Source organism: Patiria miniata, unplaced genomic scaffold (genome assembly GCF_015706575.1).
Source record: "Patiria miniata isolate m_02_andy unplaced genomic scaffold, ASM1570657v1 HiC_scaffold_30, whole genome shotgun sequence".
Lineage (NCBI taxonomy): Eukaryota > Metazoa > Echinodermata > Asteroidea > Valvatida > Asterinidae > Patiria > Patiria miniata.
In genome coordinates, this window is record NW_024037070.1 from 6,168,238 (window position 1) to 6,191,532 (window position 23,295).

The window sequence follows — 23,295 nt, forward strand, 5'->3', positions numbered from 1 at the left end:
GGGGAAAAGGGGGGGGGGAGGGGGTGGGGAGGTGGGGCTTGGGGTGGGGGAGAGGGGAAGAGAGCCCCAGAGCAATGTAGGGTCTTTGTTTTTTGTTTGTATTTGCTTAAAGGCATTTCCTTAAAAAACAATTTGTTTAAAAGCTTTATACTGGGTGGTGCAAACAGAAGGAAACTCACTTTTGACAGCAATTTTCACCTACTTGCTGAGCATATTTCACAAATTTTATTTACATGTAATGGTATTTAAAAATTGCTCTTTAAACATAAGTGACCAAAAAATTATTGCAAATGGGCAATTCCACGGTTCCTCACGTAACATTTTTTAGGTACTTTTGAGTTTCCTTGGGCTGTAATTACCTTACTGAAAAGGTTTAATAACTGTTATTCCCATGGTAGATAGAGTAGACCTAGACCTACCTAAGCACCAAAGATGACATCCAGAAAAATGTGTTATGTATGATAAACTAGACGCACAAAATTGGTTACTCACGTTTACATTTTTCGTAGTACCTCAAAAATGTAACGTGAGTAACTGTGGAATTGCCCAAATGCATATTTTGTATCTGAGATATGGTAGTTTAAAAGTTTCATGTGCCAAAGCTGTTTGTCCACGGAGGGCTGGAATTGAAGACCAAAAAAAAATACATTAGACTTACACGTGGACAAAAGTGATTCTGGTGGCTGGTTTTCAAATTAGCATAATAACACTATTCTTGCAAGATTTTTCATGATTTTATCAACACGTTGAAGAGCTATACTTTACTACATGTACATCATAAAATGTCCGATGTAAACAAGCGGGTTTTTTCGTCTTTTCTCGGGAACGGTAAGACATTAGGTTGGTTTCCTTTCAACCAGATGTTTGATATAGGCTAGGTAAACAATCCAAAACATAAAGTTTTCGGGGATTTCAGGACCTAGTGTCCTTTTAAATTCCAACTTAATTTTTCAAAATCCTAAAATCATGAAAAATACAGACAAATAAATTGTACTCGATATTCATTGCAGCCAATATTGTTGGATCAGTTGAAATCACACCACTGTGCTCTCAGTGAATATTTCAGAGACTCTGTTTTAGAAAAGTTAATACGAAAGTTATCTTTTGCCTGATTTGTAGGGCTCCTCTCTGTACCTGTTCTGTTCAAGGGCGAAAATCCTAGGGGGTATGGGGGGGGGGGGGGCGGATATATTCACCCACTTTTTGAGGGTGCGGGTGGACCATTGGACCACACACTCAGGATTTTTGTGGTGAACATTAAAAAATTCTTTGTAGCAAATTTAAAAAAATCAAAAGTAAAACGTGAACTATTTAAAAAAAATGTACCAAATTGAGGTAGAGCACTCATAAAACAGTACCACTCATGTCATAGATTGATCTTTATGCAGCTTTATGAACAGCGCCACCTAGTGGCGAAAGTCCCTCACCCTGACCCAGATTTGCAACGTCTGGACAAGTTTCAGGATTTTAGGGGTGTCATCCCTCCTCCCCAGTCGTCGAAACAGATTTACGCCACTGGTTCTGTTTCATAGTGGTAAAGAGTTCATACTTTTGCTTTGTAGACATATCACAAACTTACTGACCAAAAAAAACCAACGAGTGTGTAGTAGGCCACTAGGCCTACAATCGAGGACAACAAACTTGAAACTGTTGGCCTGTGGTGCTGAAGAAATATACATGTATCCTGAAACCCCGCTTGGGTCGTGAAAAATGGGAAGATCTTGCAGAAAAACGTAGCACATGCCTGCTCACCTGTTCCTTGACAGCTCGTTTTGGCCCCCCCCCCCATAACCAAAGTGGGTCCGCCCCTGATTCACTATGGCTCATAATATGGTAATGTACTATGTACAAGATAGAAAGGAAAAAATATAGAAGAGGACAAATTTCAGAAGACACTTATAAAGTGTAGGGCACTACTCCCTTCAACCTGCCAGTGCATGCCTTTCGTCGCAGCGCATGGTAGCCGTTCTGAATCATGGATCATCTCACACCAAAGGCAGATTTCTTGGAAGCAAATGTACATGGACCGTCCTGGATTTGGCTGTAAGCCAGCCCAAGTATTAATTTTGTGTTCATTTTCTTGAAGTGCTTGTGACCCCGTTTGACCAAGATATCGTGGTCATGTGACTAAACGTTGGGATCTGATTGGTCAATGCCTACTTTTTGATTGACAGGTTAGGAGGGTCCACCGGTAAGGGAGTGGTCAATCACGATTTCTGGGCGTGGCATTACCTTTCATCATATCACTCCATCGCCGCTGATTCCCAACTTCTCCTGCAGCATCTTGGCGGTCTTCCGAAAGTCCTCCTCCATGCTCTCCATGTGTCTCAAACCCTCACTGACCGTATCCTCAAACCGGGTGTGGCTACTGTTCCAGGCATGGCCACTGTTCCGGGTGTGGTCGCCATTTTTGGCATAGCCCCCATTGGCCCTCTCGTCCTCATTGAAAAGTGAGAGGTCCTCTCCGCTTGGTTTTGATGAAGACGGATCCCCCTCCGTCATCTCAAAGATGCGGCCGGACGCAGCTTTGGCGGATTTAGCTCTGGGTTTTGAGGAGCTGGAGGGTTTGCCGGACACAGGGTGTGTGGTTTCGTATTTCAAAGGCCGCTCCCCTTTGGTTGCGGCTATGACTGTAATGAGTGTAGACAATGATGTCAGTGAATACAGTGTATACATTTCTTTGGTATTATTTGGAAAATACCACGAAACAAGGATTAGATTGTAAGAAAAATGTGACCAGCTATAGCATAATGAGGAATAACCCCCACCTTTGGCTTTTCTTATGTGCATCGTGTTGAAGTGCCAATCATTGGCTTTGTAATGATCCCAAATTTATTTCTGTAGCTAAATCTATTGCAACACTGCAACGCTGTCCTACCATATCTCGCAAACCTCATTTCGAGAAAAACAGCTTTGAAAAACAAAAATAGACATGCATTGCCCCACTGATGGCAGTGAAAAACGTCCTTCAGTTTTCGACTTTTGTGAGTATCCTCCCCCCCCCCCAAATGCATAGTGTGAATGTTTGATACCTTGGCTACTCAAAAATACAAATCAACATCGATCAATATGAATATCGATTTGGACATGATTTTCTAGTATATCTGACTTCCGACGTTGATTTACTCAAAACAAGGTTTTTTTTTGGGGGGGGGGGGGACATTCCTCATTTTGCCTCAGTAGGTCACACATTTTTAAAAATATGCCACGACAAATCTTTGGTAAACTGTGTTGTTTTGTGGACATCCGTGCAAATTATTGCTCATGAGCGATCATTTTACATCTTTTTGTTGCTTACCGGCGCTCTTAGGCCTTGCTCTTTGGTTGTCTTTGAGTTTCTGGTTCCCACTGCTGGGACGCTTGGCCTTGCTTCGGTCTGGTACCACGTGGCTTGCGCTAAACAAATCATGCTGATTCTGGATGTGACAGAAGAGAACCACGGTCAAAAGGGGAAAAACAAGATTCGTGAAAATACATGTAAACTCACACACACACAAAAAAGCATGGAGTCCTTGCAATCGCTTTCAACGAAATTGACCGAAGCAGGATTTGAATCTCTGATATTCTGAATATTTAAGCAGTCAATGCTGGAGGACGTGTATCCACAATCTGGCAATGTATATTCGCAAGGGCGAGTAACAGGTTAAGTCGTCAAGCTTTCCCCTATTCTCCGGCGGTGGACCTGTTCACACGTCAGTTGTTCCCACTGAATTTGTACACATGGGCTGTCGTCTTAGCAAATATCACTCCACTGCGGGGCATTGGAGTATTGAAAAATATGAAGTTAACCCGTTCCACACCGGGATTATTTTGACATTGACCGGACCCAGGCGCGGGATTGACGGGTTCAGGCGGTCATCTGCTGGTAGCACACCCTGATATTTCTGTCCTCGCTCGCTGCGAGCGAGTCGCTGACAAGATATATTTCCAGTCTCGCTTGTTGCGTGTTTATCCGTCATCCGTTCCGAGTCCTGCAAAACCTTTGCGTGCACACACGTCATCCAACGGGAACTGGTTAAAAGGTGAGAGGTATCATACAAGTACTGTACAAATGACTCTCAAGTGGTTAAAAAGTAATCACCAGTAAATCACAAGACGACCACAAGACAAAACAATCCCAAGACAAGCACATGTCAATCATAAGTAAATCACATTTCAATCACAAGATGATCAGAAGTCAATCACAAGTCAGACAAATGTTATCATGTCTCAAATCCAGGGACAAGCCCTTTAAATGAGAGGCAAGTTATAAGGCTTAGTTATTTTCAACCTCTATTGACTCTTGATCGACTGGTGATTTAACTATGATTGACTTGAAAGTGACTTGTGATTATATGTGCAATTAACTTGAGTACAACACTGTTGACGTAGAGAGTTTATATAAAAAAGCCCAAGTCAAAATTTGCAAAGAAAGGAAACCGACCTCCCTTTCCATCTTGGCGATATTGGCGAGGTGCTGCATCATGGTGCTGGCCACGACCGGCTCCTTAGGAGGCCGGAACTGCTTAGGGTAGTCAAACTCTGGCTGGGCCAGGGGGCTGGGTTTGGAGGACTTGGGTCTTGAGTTCCAGCTGCTGTGTGGCTTCTGGGGCTGAGGAAAATCAGTTTGCATTCAAGTCTTTTTTTTTAAAAAGAAGAAGAAATTCCATTGCTCCAATCCTAGTTCTTCATGATAATGGGTCATGATCAGAATGTTGTATATTCCCTTCAACTGCAAAGTTCATTGGGACTGTTTCCATTAAAAACTATCTTTTCATATTTTGGTAATGGGGAAATTCATTAATTGTAATTTTTGCTGGTCCCAGAGGGCTAGCCTCGTGTCCTCTTTGTACCTATTTCACTGACTCACGGACTGACTACCAGTCTGACTGACTCACTCCCCCACAATTCCCCTGTAACACCAATGAATGGGCTAATTGTGGCAAACTGTGTAGACCAGCAGCCGATTTCACAAAACTGTGCGTAGCTTGCACCATGCGTAAGACTTACGCAACAAATTTGTTACGCAGCTGCGCAATAAACTTACGAACGATTTCGCGAAACTTGGCGTAGCTGCGCAACGTTTTAAATAATTAAAACATCTTGGATGAGGATAAAAACAGCATTGACGACGGCTGTTTGTGTGAGAATTTGTTCTTTCGGGAAACAGTGGTTGGATCACCTCAGCCGGCCATTTTGAAAATTGTTTTGTCTGACGTTCTTTGGTATCGTTCGGCAACTCTAAAAATTATGTTACGAGTAAAATAGAAATTCACTTACTTCAAACATAAAGTTGTGAGTGTCTTGTATTAACCTTGTTAAGTTGTGCAAAAACGGGCTCTACGACAGTGCCGATTTGCTCGTAAAATATGTCATTGTCAGTGGTTATGCCACAACCTTACGCCACCTAAAATGATTGTGCAAGTTACGCCATAATTTATGGCGCAAGTCGTGGAGTGGACTTACGCACTATCCGACTTTCGTGAAAAGACTCTCAATAAACACCCATTCTGAAGTGGTTGAACAAAATTTTGTGCACTTTAACCTGCATGTAGGCTGGTCTGGGATCAATTTACTACATATGCCTAGCCTTATTTACCTCAAGGTATGGATTAGAAGTCTTCTTCACGTCGGCCAGTCCTCTGCCGCTGGCTTCTCTCAAGAGCGCCCTGTGCTTGGTCAGCTGTTGGTCTAGGTAATCCTGCCGTTCTTGGAGTCTCTGCTTGGCCCTCGACAAGGCTTGAGCTTCCAGTCGTCTGTAGTGACGATTCAGGAGGCCGATGGACAGCATCGCCCAGTGGTGAAGGGATCGGTTCTTAGGGGCAAACGTAAAGGTGATCACAAAGGCTTTTCAGAAGAGCGTTTTAAAACATTAAAACCATTCTTTCCTGTTTTTGTTCAATTTTTCTGTAAAGTAAAGAACTACTTTATTTTGCTCATTCTGACCCACTTCCTCTTGATTGTTTCATGTTTAATGTAAACAAACTGTTTTTTTAATAAGGCCAAAAAACAAAACAAAAAGTTCTGCTTCCGATTACATGGCATTCGAAAATAGGGCAGGTAGGTAGGGAATTTTTTTAATTTTTTTCCATTTTTTTGGGTGTACGATCATATTGAGGCGTCTGCGTGTAGTCAAGGGTAAAAGGTAGAAATTGATGGTTTTTGGTGTTTTTTCCCCTCATTTTTCCCATACAAAAATTAGGGTAGGGGCTGTCAGAAAAGGGTAGGTAGGGAAACCAGAAGCAGAACTATTTTTTTTTTTTTGGCCTAACTATTTTGGAAGTCTGCACCCCACCATCATATGTTTTTGTGTTGTTTTCACTCAGATGCAAATTCGCCCTTCACTTAGTCTGATTATGAGTCCCAACATTATCAATACCTATTTGGGGCAGGAACCATTCTACTCTGAGGGGAATTAAATTACATATACGTGTATTGTGGAGATGAAAAACTACTTCCAAATTTGTAGAGTAATTATTTCGTTAACCAACACCAGCTGATTTTGTTCTTTCAATGTCTCATTCAAAGTGAATATTTTTTGTATTGCTAGAAAACTGGCATTTTCTTTAAAAAAACATTTTTCAGTTAAAAAATTAGTATTATTACCTTGTTTATCGCACTGACTTCCTCGTTTTGTTCATCTCTGAGAAACTTGGGTGGTGCTGCACCTGAGAAGGGGGAATATGGGTAAAAAAGGTTAATTTGGTTAATTTGGCAGTTTTTGAATATTAGAGAACTATGTATCTGTGAAACTTGGGCAAAATCCTGCACAACTGATTCATTCAATCACAAGAACTTATTATTCTTACAAGCTGTTCTATTTGCTTTACTGTGATAGCCATGGGGGTGAATGATAATGGAAATTGGAATAGGCGAATGAAATTTAAAAAAAACCATACTTCTTGAATGTTATCGTATGCTTAGAATCATTTTGCTGTCCTTGAAATCAGGTTTCTCAATCAAAACACGGACCAGAAGACTTGGTGCTTTTGATGTGATTCTGAAGACGGGCAATGTGAATTAGAGTGCTTGTTGATAAGACATGAGTTGTCTCATTCCCTAATCAAATGAGTTGTGTTAATCTCAATCCATGGCAGCACTGTTTGAAAATGATTGAAGTACATCATGCTTAGAAAGTTTGTAAGCTACTTTTTTTCCTTTTAGCCAATAAAGTGCTTCTTATGAACTGATCTTATGAACAATATTCGGCAAAAACGGCTGCCCACCCCTTAGTTCTTTGCCGGTGGTTCGAGTTATGCCCTACATTTTGTGAGTGAAATTGGCAGCGGGTACATAGTGAGCTACGTGGAAACTTACCAACAATGTTAGCCACATGGACAGCGGCGGCCTGATCCCCCATCCAAGCCCTGTGTCAAAAAGCAACAACGTTGGGTTAACTTCAAATGCAGAGGGGCAATTCCATAAAATCCGACGCACGTCCGACCACATGATGTACATGTACAATGAACAAGGTGGTCGAGGGTGGGGATATCTTCAGAGTACGCATTCTACTCATTAGCAGTGATGTACATGTATCACATTCATTTTTCCAACAGCAGTTCATTAAAGTGGCTGACATACATGTACCTTATGAATCAATCTTTTCTGCAGTTTGTACTGTCTTCATTCACCACTCACATCACCCCCATCTTAAAGTCCCTCCACTTGCTCGATCCCCATCATCGAGTGCATTGCCATCATGACCCTCCTTGTTTTTCACTACAAGGAACTTCACCGGACTACGTAACGGATATTATCATGAAATATCAACCGTCACTAGTCTTCATTCGGCAAGCGTAAACCAGTCTTTCTCACGCACCGCTTCCGAACCCTGGCACAATCTACCCTTTGAAATTAGTCAGTCATCATCATTGTCTGTATTTAAACCTTCTCTAGAAACCCACATGTTCACCTCATGTTTTTGTGTTTAATTTTATTATTTCTGTCACTAATTTCTGTGAATCTAATTTAATTTCATTTTAAAATATAAATTTTTCTTTGTGGTATTATGTGCCATGAGCGTCTTGCTTGGTGGATACCTGTTTATTATTAATATTATTATACATGTAAAGGTACCACTAAGGAGACACGTTATCGTAATTTCTTCGCACAATAAGAGACATCAGTCATGTCACAGCCCCCCTTTAGAGGCACAATTTTACTGTCACAATTAGGTTATATTTGCTGCTCGTGGTCTAATTGGTAAACATACTGTTCATGGAAAAAAGGGCAAGGGAATATTGGGTTAGGGCACATTTAACTTTGAAAGATTTTCTGCACAAGTCTATGGGGATGTCTCCCAAATGTCCAATCCAGGGTAATACTTATAATTATTATTATTATTATATCATTGAAATTAACAATGTGTTTTGGTGGTTTTCTTTTCTTTTCCGTTTAGTACACTCCTCCTTTTCACATTATTTAGTCATAAAGGAGGGGGGGGGGTACCCCTGTAACTCTGCCACTGATTACAGGCCAATCAGTGATCTTAGTCCGAACGTGATCTTGGTGGGAATGGTTGACAAAGGCATTTAAAAGCATGATATTGCCCTCGAAATTGGACAGTTCAATTACCTTAACAAGATCATTTGCAATACCACAAAAGTAACAACTGCAACCAAATTATTATCAATCATGTTTCAAAGATCGTACTGGTACTATATACACTCCCGTGAAGTTGTTCCGGCTGTTTGTCTGTCATTTCAAAGAAATCATGAAATGTGTGTGACTTCTGACAAGCAGTCAACTGACTGATTTTTAGAAATAAAAGAGTGCTCAAATAGACAAAATCGTGTTTCATGATCATAAGGTTATGCTTGGTTTTTCGCTCGTTTGGAAAACTATAGGCCTAATATCTACTGAGCTGAAACTTCAACTGGTTAGGTTTTGAAAATCCTTCTTTGGATTTCAGTTGTGTTATTATTGGAAACGCATGAAATGCACGAAAAGCAAATGATCCTTTGGGCTTCGTGCACAAGTACTCCTTCAACGGCCAGAAAAAGGAGAGTTGGGGAGACCTATATTTCGAATGATCCAAAATTATTGGGGGGCAGGGATAAGTCTGGGAAACCATCGCAAGATCAATTCAAATGTAATCGCGCCGATGACGCCTGATGCTCACGTAAAGTTGCTGTGGCTAATAGCTATGGCACATTCAGGAAATCGTGCGTACTTCCAGCGGACTAGTTCAGTACAGAACACACACGCTATGTGTACTGTCCACAGGGATCTCATAAGTGGTAAAAACACACCCTCTATTGCTGGCACATGGAGCACCTATGCTTTTAATATACGGACCCGATGATAAAAGTGTATCCAGACTTGTTCAACAGGCATGGCAGGGTAGACTTTTTACCTTTTGACAAGCATGATCAGGCAGTTGAGCTGGTCTCTGACTCGCTGAGTCTCCGCTTTGGCCTCAAGCACCTCGAGTCTCATGTTGGCGATGGCTTCCCGAAAGGCCCTGTTGTCAGGACCAGCGCTGCCCGAGCGGAGGTGCACTCTATTTGACATTGCAGCGGGCACAGTTTTTTCTTCACAACAGCTTTTGAAAAAAAGAAAGAAAGAACATGAACAATGAAGAATGGATTCGTTGACTTAGAATTGGTGGGGGAGGGGAGGTAGGAGGAAGTAAAAAACTCAAACTTCAGTTTGAATCCCAAGTTTTGATAAAAGATATGTTTATGTTGTTCTAGGCCTTTGTACTTTAAAGTCTGTACACAGGCCAGGTCAGCTGTAGATTTTGGATTTTCGACCTGTAGGTACAGACTCTCAAAAAAGGGGTTCTAGCCAGTGTTGTAGTCGAGTACTTTTTTCCGAGTACCGAGTACTGCCGAGTACTTAGGTTGCCGAGTACGAGTACGAGTACCTCCGAGAACAAGAAAAGGTCTCCGAGTACGAGTACTTGTACTTCCGAGTACGAGTATTTCCGAGTACTTGTATTTCCGAGTACGAGTACGAGTACAAGTACGAGTACTTGTATTTCCGAATACGGCCATACGGCAAATGGTTCATTGTGCGTAATTTGCCCAGGCCCAGTCAGACCGAGAACAGACCCACTTGTGGCTAGATATTAAATGTGTTTGTCTGGACGTGCACAGAGGAAAATCAGGAAACGTCGATTTCTCCACAAGCCAATCAACCATTTCAAAGTATCGATAAATTAACCGCGGTAAGTTAAGCTATACCATTCCCCCCCCCCCCCCCCCCCCCCGAGTACTGCTATTCGAGTACGAGTACTTTGAAGGTCGAGTACAATTTTGACATGTCGAGTATGAGTAGGCCTACTTTGCTCCCCGAGTACGAGTTCTGTCATTTCGAGTACGAGTACACTGACATTCGAGTACAAGTACGAGTACTCCAAAAAAGTACTTGAGTAGTACCCGAGTACGAGTACCGAGTACGAGTACTACAAAACTGGCTCTAGCACTGCCACCCAGTTACTGGGTCTCGGTTTAACTTAGACCTAGTATACTTGTAGTATTGCCGCATATGTTGAACTCCTTATCTTCGGCTTGGATTGGTCTGGGGGTGATATAGCTGGTATTGCCAATCCGAACCAGAATTTACCACCCCAAAAAGAGTTTTAGTGCCCCGATTACTGGGTCTAGGTTCAGATACTTTGTTCAATCACTTTTTTTTGTAGCAGTTGGCAAGTATATTTGTTGGGAATTAGTAGGATAAAGAACTCATAGACTGATTTTATGTTTACAATGTGAGATGGGCAATTCCACGGTTAGGCCAACTCAAATTACATTTTCGATGTACTTTTGAGTTTCCTTGGGTTGTAATTACCTCACTGAAAAGTTTTAATAACTGTTATCCCCATGGTAGATAGAGTAGACCTAGATAGACTTACCTAAGGCTAAGCACCAAAGATGACATCCAGAAAAATGTGTTTTATGTATTGTTGATGTACCCTAACGTGGCGCACTTTGATTTTTCGCCTGTAGCGCCTAGCTAGAGCAAAAGTTTTAACTGAAATTTCACAGAAAGTGAAATTTCATCAAGTTATAAACACTCCCGTTCATAAATCGCGAATTTATTTACCCGCTACAAAGTTAAAAGAAAAACTTATTTTGGCGTGATTTTCCGATTTTATTTTCAAGTGCAAAGTGAACCCTTTGAAAATGCCCCGAAAAATAAGAAAATAATTTTGTGACAAACATCTGGCTGGGTATGTAAGTAGAGATAATAATGATTTATCAGAATTTATCAAGTTTTCAGAAATTCTTAAATGTTAATTTGGAATTTCCCGAGATTTATTTAAGTGCGCCACGTTAGGGAACACTCCGCCAAATTGTGCCCAATTTCCGGACGCCACCGTTTTTTAATTTCGGCTTAAATTTTATGAAACCGAAATTGTTCACAGAGGTTAAACAGCAAGCATTAATAAGGTAAAAGTACCAGTATTTCACTGCATGAATTTGAGGTTTGTCAACAAAGAGGTTTGGCAACACTACACGAGGAAATTTGGGTAAGCTTCGAAGTGCGCCACGTTAGGGTATAGCCCCATAAATGTGGCCTATTTACTGGACTGCCTCCGTAAACATAGGCCACACATCCACATGTACAAAAAACATGACAACTTTGCCAAATTTAGATTTTCACATTTAGGCTTACTTTTTACGTTTTTTTTGCTTTAGAAGCATTCTCACCCTCTATATAGGCTAATCAGAAAGTGCTGCCTTTTTCAGATGTCCATTTTTCGTAAAATTTCCAGATACACGTTTGCGTATCAAAATTTCAACATGAAATTTCACAAAAATTAGACATCTGAAAAAGGCAGCACTTTCTGATTAGCCTATATAGAGGGTGAGAATGCTTCTAAAGCAAAAAAAATCTACAAAGTAAGCCTAAATCAATGTGAAAATCAAAATTTGGCAAAGTCGACACGTTTTTTGTACATGTGGATGTGTGGCCTATGTTTACGGAGGCAGTCCAGTAAATAGGCCACATTAATGGGGCTAGTTAGGGTACACCACCATATGATAAACAAGACGCACAAAATCGGTTACTCGAGTTACATTTTCGTAAAGCATGAGGGAAAATTGATGTGTTAGGCGGGAGATAATGTGGAAGTTTAGTATGGAAAACATTCCAAAAAAGGCATTGGAATTTTCAAGTTCAACAAATTTCACTTAATAATTCCTGTTTCTCACGAAACCGATGCAACACAAATCACATTGTCTCTCCTGCTCTCAAGAGTTGGTTATTCGTCATACCTTAGCCCAAATGACAAAAAGAATGCGTACTTATCGGTCTTTTATAAGGAAAAAGAAATCATTGCAAACAAAGTTTGAATAACTTACCAAAAAACAATTCATGCATAAACTGATGACGATGAAACCGTAGATAGATCAGCGTTCGACAGAAGGAATGTCAATGTACGCGTTCCGTGTAGTCATGGAAAGTAGTCTGTTTACAACCATTACAATGCTGTATTTCCCCTAGTTATTCATTGGAAACTAGACCAAGTACGCTCGTGGTGGGCGGGGTAACCGGTCGTTAAGATAAGGGAGGGGGGGGGGGGTTGAGGTTCGACAGGAAAAGATACGATAAAATTAATTTGAGATAGTGTGTGTACGGGTTTTTACGGTGTGAAGAGGAAATTGCAAAATCTGTCAGAACTGTTCCGTCCGCGTACGGCCGAGATATACCCAAGGCGCAAAATCGGGCTGTATCATATAGTCCGATGTAGGCGCCTCATACATTTTTAGTTCCGACTCGGACGTACGCCTCATAAGTCCGATCAATTTCGGACTTAAAAAGGCGTCGGACTTACGAGGCATAAATCCGCCTCATAGGTCCGACGTCTCATAAGTCCGACGCCTCATAAGTACCACAATGGACAAACGCTGTTTCGGACTTATGGGGCGTCGGAGCTATGAAGCGTCGGACTTAATGCATCGGACCTATGAGACGGAATAAATAAATGTTATGCCTCATTAAAGTCCGACGCCTAAAGTCCGACGCCTCATAAGTCCGAAATTTCGGACTTATGAGTCATCGGACTTATGAGAGGACCCCGTCTACCGTACCGCTTAGCCTAACACTTTTAACAGAATATTTTGGCCTAAATATTTGTGCTAAGAAGCCTCTGAAAAGACTGAAATAATTAAAGTACCAGTAGTTAAAATCTCAGAAATGTGTTTCCCTGTCAAAGTGTTAGCAAATTGAATGATGTACAATGTAAAGTTTACCTCAAAGATCCAATAGTACGTATGTTACATCTTACTTTGATAACAGGCCCTACATGTTCGCTTCTGTTAGAATTGCCTAACATTCCTATGTTATTTTGTAATTATCTTTAAAGGGCAAGGCTCGATATGTAATGTATTATTTTTTAATGCAATCCTTGAAAATGAAATTTTGTGTTCCATTTAACCTTATTTTCAATTTTCATTTTTCCAATTTTGCTTTTGGGTGCCCTTTTTGTTTTTATGCCTAAGAATTTCCATATTCACAATCCCGTGTGATACTCATTTCAGCAATTTTTGGAGATTCGGCACATAAGTACAGGCGTCGCTAGACCATTTTGAATGGGGGTGGGGGGTGGGGGGGGGGGGGGTGCCATCATTACATCTGCCGATGGACCGTCCCGCAAATGAGTGTAATGGTAATTTCCGCCGATGGATTAGATTTTTCAGTTTGATAAGTTCAATTTTAAAAGTGAATCGTCACAATTTTGCCCTATATCATATTGAATAGTTTTGGACTAAATTGGAAATTATTTGCTCGTCGCAAAATTGCGTGTTCACGCTCAGTGAGTGGGCTCAAACCTTGTTCAGGCCCGTTCGGGGGGGGGGGGGTCTTTAAATCCTGAACAGGAACTTTTCATATAGCGCGCGCAGTATTGACTCTCTATATGTCGATCAAAAGGTACCTTAGCACAAACTTTTTACAAAAATTTGACACAAACTTTATATTGTTAGAAAGCTGATGAATAGGGCTACAGCATACAAAAGAACCAAGACTTGAGACTAAAATATTGTTAGAGAAAATGCAAGATGTAGAAACTAGGTTCTTAAGGTTTCGTTCTGTGCAGTGAATCTCGTAGCAAGGCCTGTTAGCGTCTCGCAGAATTGACTCTCTATATCTCGATCGAAGGTACCTTAACATAGGAAATTTTACACAAACTTTATATTGTTAGAAAGCTGATGAATAGGGCTACAGCATATTTAAGAACTAAGACTTGAGTTTAAAAATTGTTAGAGAAAATGCAAGATTTAGTAACTTGGTTCCGAAGGTTTCGTTCTGTGCAGTAAATCCCTTAGCAAGGCCTGTTAGCGTCGCGCAGTATTGACTCTGTATATTTCAATCAAAAGGTACCTCAACATAGGAAAATTTACACAAACTTTATATTGTTAGAAAGCTGATGAATAGGGCTACAGCATACGAAAGAACCAAGACTTGAGACTAAAAATTGTTAGAGAAAATGCAAGATGTAGAAACTAGGTTCCTAAGGTTTCGTTTTGTGCAGTAAATCCCATAGCAAGGCCTGTTAGGGCCGCGCAGTATTGATTCTCTATATGTCGATCAAAAGGTACCTTAACATAGGAAATTTTACACAAACTTTATGACCTAAATTGGGTAAAATATGTCCTTTATCAGATAAATGTGCGCAACAGTTGCCATGGATAATTAGCGTAATTATTAAAGTAAAGCTCTTGAAGCTTTGAAACTTCGTGCAATGGTAGGCCTTGATGAATAATGTTTAGAAATGTAAAAAACTGAAAATCGAAAAAAATATGGAGTGTTACTTCGTGGTGTCGGTGACGAAATGTCGTTTCTTTATGTGTGTCCTGGGTTACATTTACACCATAAACATGTGCACGATGAGGGATAAGCTTATGACTTAAAATTGGTGCTATAGCTGCTTGACTTCGTGACCTTGTGACCTCTGAATCGTCCTTAGTTCTCTTCTCGTCCAGCTACGATGGAGTCACCAACACTGGGCAGAGGAGCTTGGGTAACGGAGGCTGTAATGTCATACAAAATAAATCAACTGATTTATCAATGAGCTGAGATTTTAGCATGGAAACTATTGCTAAACCCGTCAGATTTAGAAAATAATTTGTCAATGCATTCATCACCTTCATGTTTGTGTGTCATGAACAAAACAAAGACGCACTATACCCATGCAGCTATATACTATAGTCAAATTCAATGTCTATGATATGAGAGCAGATTAACCTTGACCTCGAGATTATGACCACTTAGCGGGCGCCTTGTGTCGGGTCTTCCGTAACCGGTTTTTGTATTACAAAAACGTGGCAGCCAAATTGACCAATCAATATTTAAGTCCACAGTTCTGATCGAAATGACGTCACAATTTCCGAAGTCCGATTGTTTGGCGCGCGGGGTGGCATAAAATTTGCATAGCTCAGATTATATCAGACGTTGGATAGGGAGAGAGCAGTTTGTCTGCTCCGTTATACCGCCTACCAATAAAAAAAATCTGGTGGTTAAGAAGAGCCATATCACACCACACAGTGTGCAGTGCAGCAATAATATGGATGAGCTTTTGATTTTTCTCCTGAAATAAAATAAACTCTGGTACCCTATGTTCTTCCTGCGGAGGCTCGAAGCACTTCCATCCAAGTCAGCTTATTGTTACGGACACTTCCCAGCTCTCCTAGAGGTAGAAAGACTATGACATTCACGCCCTCGACACGCCCACCCAAGTCCGTCACCAGTAACGCCCTCTGAACCTGAAAAATAAGAGTATTGGGATACATCACTGATCGCGAGAGGGCGCCACAAGGACGTGATTCAGTAGTCGAGTACTTTGCCATGAGTGCCTATATCGTCCGTACGAGCACGGGTAAAAAAAAAAGTATTCGAATAAAAGTAACCCTAGTACGCGTACAATTAAGTACGAATACCCCACACGAGCTGGAGCAAATTTCAATGGGTACTGTGTTCTCAATTAATGTTCTTGATGTCTGAAAACAATCAGAATACAGTGTTGTTTTAATTAACAAAATTAGGATGGACACAAAGTGAAACCCCAAGAGAACTTAACCATCCGAGGGACGCATTGCCCCTCAAAATCACACAGGAAGGCGCCGGTCAAAAAGTGTACAAATCAATACTGTCGTGTAGGCCTATACGTTTATTATGACGGCAGATATAATGGGAAGCTACATCTCAATGTGCACAGTGATGGATGCGCTCTGTATATACAGTCAGTTCCGGTTCAGTTTTTATACAAACCGCTGGCTGGGCCAGTCCATGGTCGGAGTTTCCGTGTCTGAGCTGAGTGATATCATTTCGTAGTAAAATTCCTCCTCTTTCAAGTTAAAACCACCACATATTTTCACACAGACTGAACTTTGTAAAGCCGGGAAAGAAATCATGGATTTTGTACAGGACTGAACACGACAGTTGCGAATCACTTTCGACTGTACTGTGACAGTTCCAGATCAAGTTCCGTTTGGGCGAATGCGGCAATAAATGTATTTATTGTATTAGGCCTATAGTGAAGAGTATTACAGGGGCGTAGCTCAGTCTTTTTGATTGGGGGCAAAAATTTGTGAAAGGGCACTTGCACATCCGTGTTAAAATGTAGACACATTTTTTTTTCTCCGGAAACTCGGCCTCCGTAAAATCAAAAAGCGGGGGGGGGGGGGGGGGGGGGGGGGGGGGGGGGGGGGGGGGGGGGGGGGGGGGGGAATCGTACCCCCTGTTTAAAATTGACGATTTTGCACACTAACGGACCATTTATGGTGCTTTTCGGGGAGATACATCCGTGAAATAAAAAATTAAAAAAGACACCAGGAACGGCCGATGTCACACAAAAGTCACTTGTTCAGAAAAAAGGGCACTTCTTAACAAAAAGGGCACTCTTTATAAAATGTATTCAGGGAACCAGAATGTTGCCTTAGCTGTACGCTCTCCCTTTCACAGGTAAAATACAAAACAAGTAGACATTTAATTTGCTGAAATGGATCGTGGGTATAATGTTTGGGAAGTTTCAAAAATGTTTTTTCCCCGACACTTGAATAATAATTGACGTTTGTGAAAAAAAATATCTCGGGAAAAAAGTTTTTTTTTTAGACCTACAGTTGAATGAATTGTTATTTAATCAAATGATCCAGAACTGTCGACGATCCGGAACTGTCACATTGACTGTAGTATAATAATGAGACATCAGTGATTAACATCAAACGTGTCTTTTGGAGCCTTTGGCGTACCTTGTACACTGGGCAAACGCACAGACAGCAGGGAAAGCACAGCGCCCACCACATGGCTAGCTCCTCAGATTTGATAACATCCCTGCAAGCGAACACCTCCGCCTTCCGACCGTGGTTTGTTACGGTGACCTTACCGTGCATGCTGACGTACAGTGCCTGTCTGTCCAAGCAGGATGTGTCTCCATCGTCGTGTCCAGCCCACACGAAGGCAGACTGCATCCACTCCTCGATCACTTTATTGAAGTCAAACTGCACAGGAAGGGTTGCATTCCCACCAACCCAAAATAAAAGCGGGAATCGCTCGATTATCCGAAGGTTCGACAGTCTAAAGGTATCGTTAGTCCGAAGTTTCGATACTCCGAAGGTTCGATAGTCCGGAGGTTCGACACTCCGAAGGTTCGACAGTCCGGAGGTTCGATACCCCGAAGGGCGCTATCAGTCCAAAAATAGAATAAGGTTCGATCGTCCGAATAGACGATGAAGTTCGATAGTCCGAATCGACAATAAGGTTCAACTGTCCGAATTGACAGCATTGAACACTATTCTAAATTCGGACTGTTGAACCTGTAGTGTGTTTTTGGAATAATGAACCTCGGAGTTCGGACTATTGAACCATGTTTCGTTTGGGACTATTGAACACTCGGACTAATTAACCTTGTTCTACATTTGAACTTTGACCTTCGGACAAACTGAACCTTCCGATTATCGAACCTTCGAAATATAACGAACTTTTGGACTATCGCATTAAATACCCGCATTAACGAACATCATATCAATTCGTGAGCGCTCCTTTCCAAGCGTCCACACAGGAACTGATTTTTCCGCTATGGGAATTGCCAAACGGCGCCTCGATTGTTTTTTTTTGTACACCATTGGAAAACGGAGCACCGCTTTGACTTGTTAAAAGAATATAAGACAGATAATTTTATTCTACTTCATACTGATATAAAATATTGAATTTATATTAAAAACAAAGCCCGTACTTTTCAGGATATATATTGTTGTTTTAGCAGAATTTAACACGATTCTGTGTGTAAATCGAGGTTTTCAGTAAACCCGCACCGCTTCAACTCGCCGTAAACACAAACAGCGCCACCGTACGGCATTGTTAAAAAAAGTGTTGTTAGGGAAAGTTCTGGTCTAACTAATTATCTAACATGTATTTTGATTGGACATTGTTAAGGCCCGTACATTGAGGATTGAAGAAGATGATCGCCAATCATAACCCTGCTCAAATACGTCGTGGGCATTGCGTTGTACGTGCGTACACTACGCTCAAATCTTGTCACGCCGGCCGGCCGCTCACGTCCACACACAGTACACGTTGCGCGTACGCGCATTTGTATTACATTTTGTTACAATCGTGCTATGCGCAAAATCGGGTTGAATCAGGTAAAATAAATAGGAGCGGTTTTTGCCATAAACAAATTGATATGTATTTCATTTCGGATTAATGAACCATGGACAATTAAATTGTGTTCGGCCCTATCGAGCCTTCGGATCAATAAACCTTCAGACTATAGAACCTTCGGACAATCGGGCAGACCTCAATGAAAGCAATAGTCAATGAGCACTTTGTCACTTTGTGATGTCGCTTAGGCTTAATAAACATTTTTTTTGTTCGACATAATATATAGTTGAGGTTAATGATGAAATAACGAACTACAAGTATTGTTGACAGAACTACATTGCAATGCATCTTTTTATATCGTGTAATTATCATAAAGACAAGCCTTATCTTGGAATATGCTTCAACGGAACATACAACGTTTCAAACCAATGCTTGTAATAAGTAATTAAAATATTATGAATCAATGGGTTAAAAGCACTTTAACAAGGATCGAAACGCTTCACATCATCAATTATCCCCTGCTCATTGGACCAAAACATCTCTTAAAACAGATCATCGTTAAATGTTGATACAGACTCACAACCAATTATAATTATAACGATTTGTCAAGTGGCATTTGTGAAGCTTCGAAAGATGAACGATGACAACTTGACAAGCTCATTTTAAAATTGAGCGACTTTTGTACCTCGAGTGCGAACCTCTTTCCTTTACGCATCAGCCTCATGGCCTTTGAAAGCAGCTTCTCAAAGTGCTCTTTGATCACCGGATGCTGTGTGTTCACGATCACGACTGCTTTACCTGTGAATTTGGGAACGACTTTTTGTCACAATAAATCAGATTTTTTTTTCACGAAGTAATAGACAGAGGGCAAGCAACACCCAGAGCCAGTGCAAAAAATATAATATTTCTAGTGTAATAACAATAAAAACCAAAAATGGTCTTTTACGGAGACATTTCCATAGACTTTTGCACACAATTTTCCGACGTTCCTGACCCTAATTAACCCCAATTTTCCGTATCCTATACCCCCACAAATGTTGGCTTTCTTTACCAATCAACCAGACCACGAGCAATCGATCTAGTCTACTTGCGACACTAATTTTGCCTCTAAAAAGGACCTGAGACATTGGGGACGTTTTGTGTCTCCCAATGGTACTGTTTACGATATAATCTTATCTAATTATAAATTAAAGTGAAAATCAAGTGGGAAAACATAGATCACGTGGAGTTTTGTTTTGCAAGTTACAATTGTACGTTCTCCTCGTTCTCTTCAATTGTTCAATAAAAAAAAAAATAGTCTGCACTAATTGGGGCGCTCAGTTTCCCCTCCCCTCCCCCCCCAAAAAAAAATCCCTATGTTTTCAAGCATTTTCCCGATTGATCATTTTTATTCGAGGGCGGGCAGGGACAATTGTCCCCCCTCCCCAACCCAATTAAATTAACAACAATATGATTTTGCGCCTCCCCCCCCCCCTTTTTGGCCCCTGGGTCACGCGACGCCCATGCACAGTGAATTTCGGGCCGCAAACAATTCGAAATTTATAAAGTATATTGCACGTATACGATGGCAGATTTAATTTGTCTTTATGTCTATATCAGCAATATTTCCTTTTTAAAATACATCGTAAATGAACAGAGCAACCTGCCTCGGGAACAAAAACAGGATCATGACCGAAATCGATTAATCGACAGTCTCGAAACCGTATTTCCGTTCACTTAATTCTGTTAAGGCCCTTGTGCCACGTTTTAGTCGCCTTTTTTTACCTTTTTCTGCGATGGATGTGCTACCAGACTTGTGATAGCGCTTCACGAGAACACTGAAGACGAGTGGAAGAGTAAGCAGGTCCTCCGTGATCGTCTCAAGATCACTCTCGTTGCGAACCATCAGACATCTGATTGTCAGGGCCCAGGGGAAAAGTGAAATGCACATACGTTAGACATTTTTTTACGCACGGAAAAGGGGAGCGAAGTCAGGGTACACGTCGACTTGTTATTCCTTTTCCAGTGCAATGTAACTCTTTACTTCAAAAGAGATGTGATCATGGGAGAAAAATCACCCTAAAGTCATAGTTAAAGGGGCACTATGTCCTGAAATCCCAGCACACTTCATGCTTTGGATTGTTTACTTATCCTATTTCAAACATCTGGTTGAAAGGAAACCAACCTAATGTCTTACCTTTCCCGAGAAAAGATGGGGAAAAACGCATACGTTTTTCCTGTCGTTTTTATTCAATGTAAGATACACGTTGTGTGTTTAACATATATATTACACACAGCAATATAGTTTCTTACATGTCCGCAAAAGGCGAACACTTTACGGCTGAATTCACAACTTACAATTACAATTCAATTCAAGAAAACATTTATTCCATACACCTAAGAGAAATACATCCATAAATAAAAGAAATGGAAAGATAACAAAATCAATAAATAATGTCTCACAACTTAGCACAAAACAGCCTGATTTGTGGGGTCGCAACAGTGGACTGCGAAATTCGTTCTCGCACGAAATATCACAGAACGCCCAGTTTTTCAAGGACGGTTGTGTGGATATATTTATCTTACTTTTGAATGTTCTTTCCGATTAACATCATTTCGTTGAAAACGCGTTTTTTTAGCCCAATTGGGCGCTTTCCTGCACGCAGTTCCCCCTTAATTCACAAAATTTTGAATAAAAAGTGAAAGAGGTACATCAAACTTTAATTTAATGTATTGTATTTGAACACCTTTGTGAGACTTTTTCTCCGACGGTTTTCTTTTAGGTAGGGTATGATTGGTGCGTCTATGGCAGTTTATTCACAGGTCTACATAATATAGGAATACGTTTCCCTCACCCGCCTTTGGAGTTCAGGAACTTGGCAGACCGAGCGCAGACGATTACCCGTTCCGGGTCGTGAGTGAGCCGCGGACGGCGCCTCTTCTTTCGGCCGTCGTCCCGGGCAAAAGTGAAGAAGTCCGGTGGAGCTGCCAGAAAGTCGTCCATGAGCGCGACGTTCACTGCGGGCCCGCCGGGCGACAGGTTCAAGGAACGGTGAGCACGAGACATCGTGGTCACGGCTTATAAAAAGAACGGGAAGCAAGTGTGGGAGAACTTTGCTGAAAAAATGTCGAAAACTTCGATGCAAGCTGAGTTAGAGGTCGAGAGAGGCTGTTGATACATGTATCAAAGCGAGACTGCGCGAAACAATTTCGACGTGCGCTTCAGGAATGCTGGATCCTTTCTGTTTGTCAAAGAGCGCGCACTGACCAATCAGTGGCGCGTCTTTCGTCCGGTGAACACTGCAGAAGCTCATCAAACTTAAAAAAAAAACCCACCTTAACAGTGTGAAAAATAGAACAAGGAAATACTACACAGTGGTTTGCCTTCCTATAGTATCACAATTTATTTCAGATTTTATTCCTGTTAATCTGTGTTGTAGTACACAAGGAAGCTTTCACAATCGATTACTCATTTACAAACTGAAAAGGGCCAAGAAATGGAGAGCAAATGTAACCTGGATAAGATCTTTTGGGTCAAATGAGCTTCAACAATGGAAGAGAAAGCATAGGAATAGAAAGTGTAGAACCTATTGGTTTTCAATTTTAAATTAGCGGTTTGAAATTAGTGTTTGTTTCGCTAGTCAGTTCAGTTGAGGAAGAGTCATGCTCTTCACTGTACATTTAAGCTGAAACAGGATATATACTTTAGCCATGTTTGTAATTAATAGGCAATTGGCAGGAATAGCCCGCGAAAGTCTATTTCCAATGGGGTCCCGTGATAGAAGATGGTCAGATAGATATAGATAGATATCGTGATATAGAAGAACTTTGACATAATAATTATGAGAAGTTTTTCCCGGCTTAGGGCTGCACATACAGTCGACTCTCGTTAACACATACAAACCCAGCTGGACCTATATAGCCAAAGTATTTATTATATCAGAATTAAGTGGAGTGCCGATCCCATTCATTGTGTACATAGATCACAGTCGGGACCGGCTTTATGCTAGACTTGAAATCAAGTCTGTAATGAGTGCAGTGGTTTTAATCGCGTCTGCCGCGCGCGACTCAACTGCTAAGCTCTGTGCCGGTGTCACATGAAAATCCGACTCCTATGAAAATCGGACCCCTTTTTCCCTATTATTGGTTAATCCCTCGCACGTGACAGGTCACTCTCCCGAAACGATCCTAAAAATAGCACGGTATATTACTCACGCCTGCGTAGCACTATCAATGAGTCCACATTTCACGGAGTCGGATATTCACGCTACACCTGGGGTAGTACGTACCGCGTGCTGTCCTAGTAGCGGGGACGCTACGTACATGACTTTGGCATGAATGGTTGTAGCGCTCATGTAATTGCATGAACGGCGGTGGTATGCGGATTCTGGCGCTGATGACGGACATAAACCACTATAGTCTAACGACTTGTCATCAAGTCTAGCTTTATGCTGGCAATAACCAGAATTTGTATTAATATTGTGTTTGTGTTAATGAAAGCAAACTGTAATATTTAACTTCAAGAAGCGTTTCATTTGTTGCATGATATGAATAAAACTGGGTTAAACACTAAAGTTGTTCGGGTCGAAGCACAGAATAAAATAAATAAAGGTTTATTACATAATCCAATCAACGGTTAATTTATAAGTCAGTTATTGTAATTACGATACTAATTTTTGTATTTTCAACCACGAAAATGCACCGTTGCCCTTTGCAATTATTTAGTGGATTTTCATGCTCCCTGAATGTTTTCGTCAATTGCAAACTGTTTTATGGGATGGTGCCAGA

The 23,295-nt window shown here is 41.1% G+C and overlaps 2 protein-coding genes across 2 annotated transcripts; both read right to left on the bottom strand.

Annotated features, from left to right (window-relative positions):
• Positions 1-894: 894 nt before the first annotated feature.
• On the bottom strand, positions 895-12,409 carry LOC119739431. Its single transcript, XM_038214381.1, has 8 exons — positions 12,291-12,409; positions 9,335-9,523; positions 7,297-7,346; positions 6,586-6,647; positions 5,579-5,794; positions 4,424-4,591; positions 3,299-3,416; positions 895-2,630 (listed from the first exon to the last, which is right to left on the bottom strand). The coding sequence occupies exons 2-8, from the start codon at positions 9,490-9,492 to the stop codon at positions 2,239-2,241; spliced, it is 1,164 nt and encodes a 387-aa protein (XP_038070309.1). The 5' UTR covers positions 9,493-9,523; positions 12,291-12,409; the 3' UTR covers positions 895-2,238.
• Positions 12,410-14,892: 2,483 nt separating this feature from the next.
• Positions 14,893-21,574, bottom strand: LOC119739088. Its single transcript, XM_038213922.1, has 6 exons — positions 21,363-21,574; positions 20,293-20,420; positions 19,214-19,326; positions 17,178-17,426; positions 15,599-15,692; positions 14,893-14,960 (listed from the first exon to the last, which is right to left on the bottom strand). Exons 1-6 carry the CDS (start codon positions 21,572-21,574, stop codon positions 14,893-14,895), a joined length of 864 nt encoding a protein of 287 aa, XP_038069850.1.
• Positions 21,575-23,295: the final 1,721 nt, after the last annotated feature.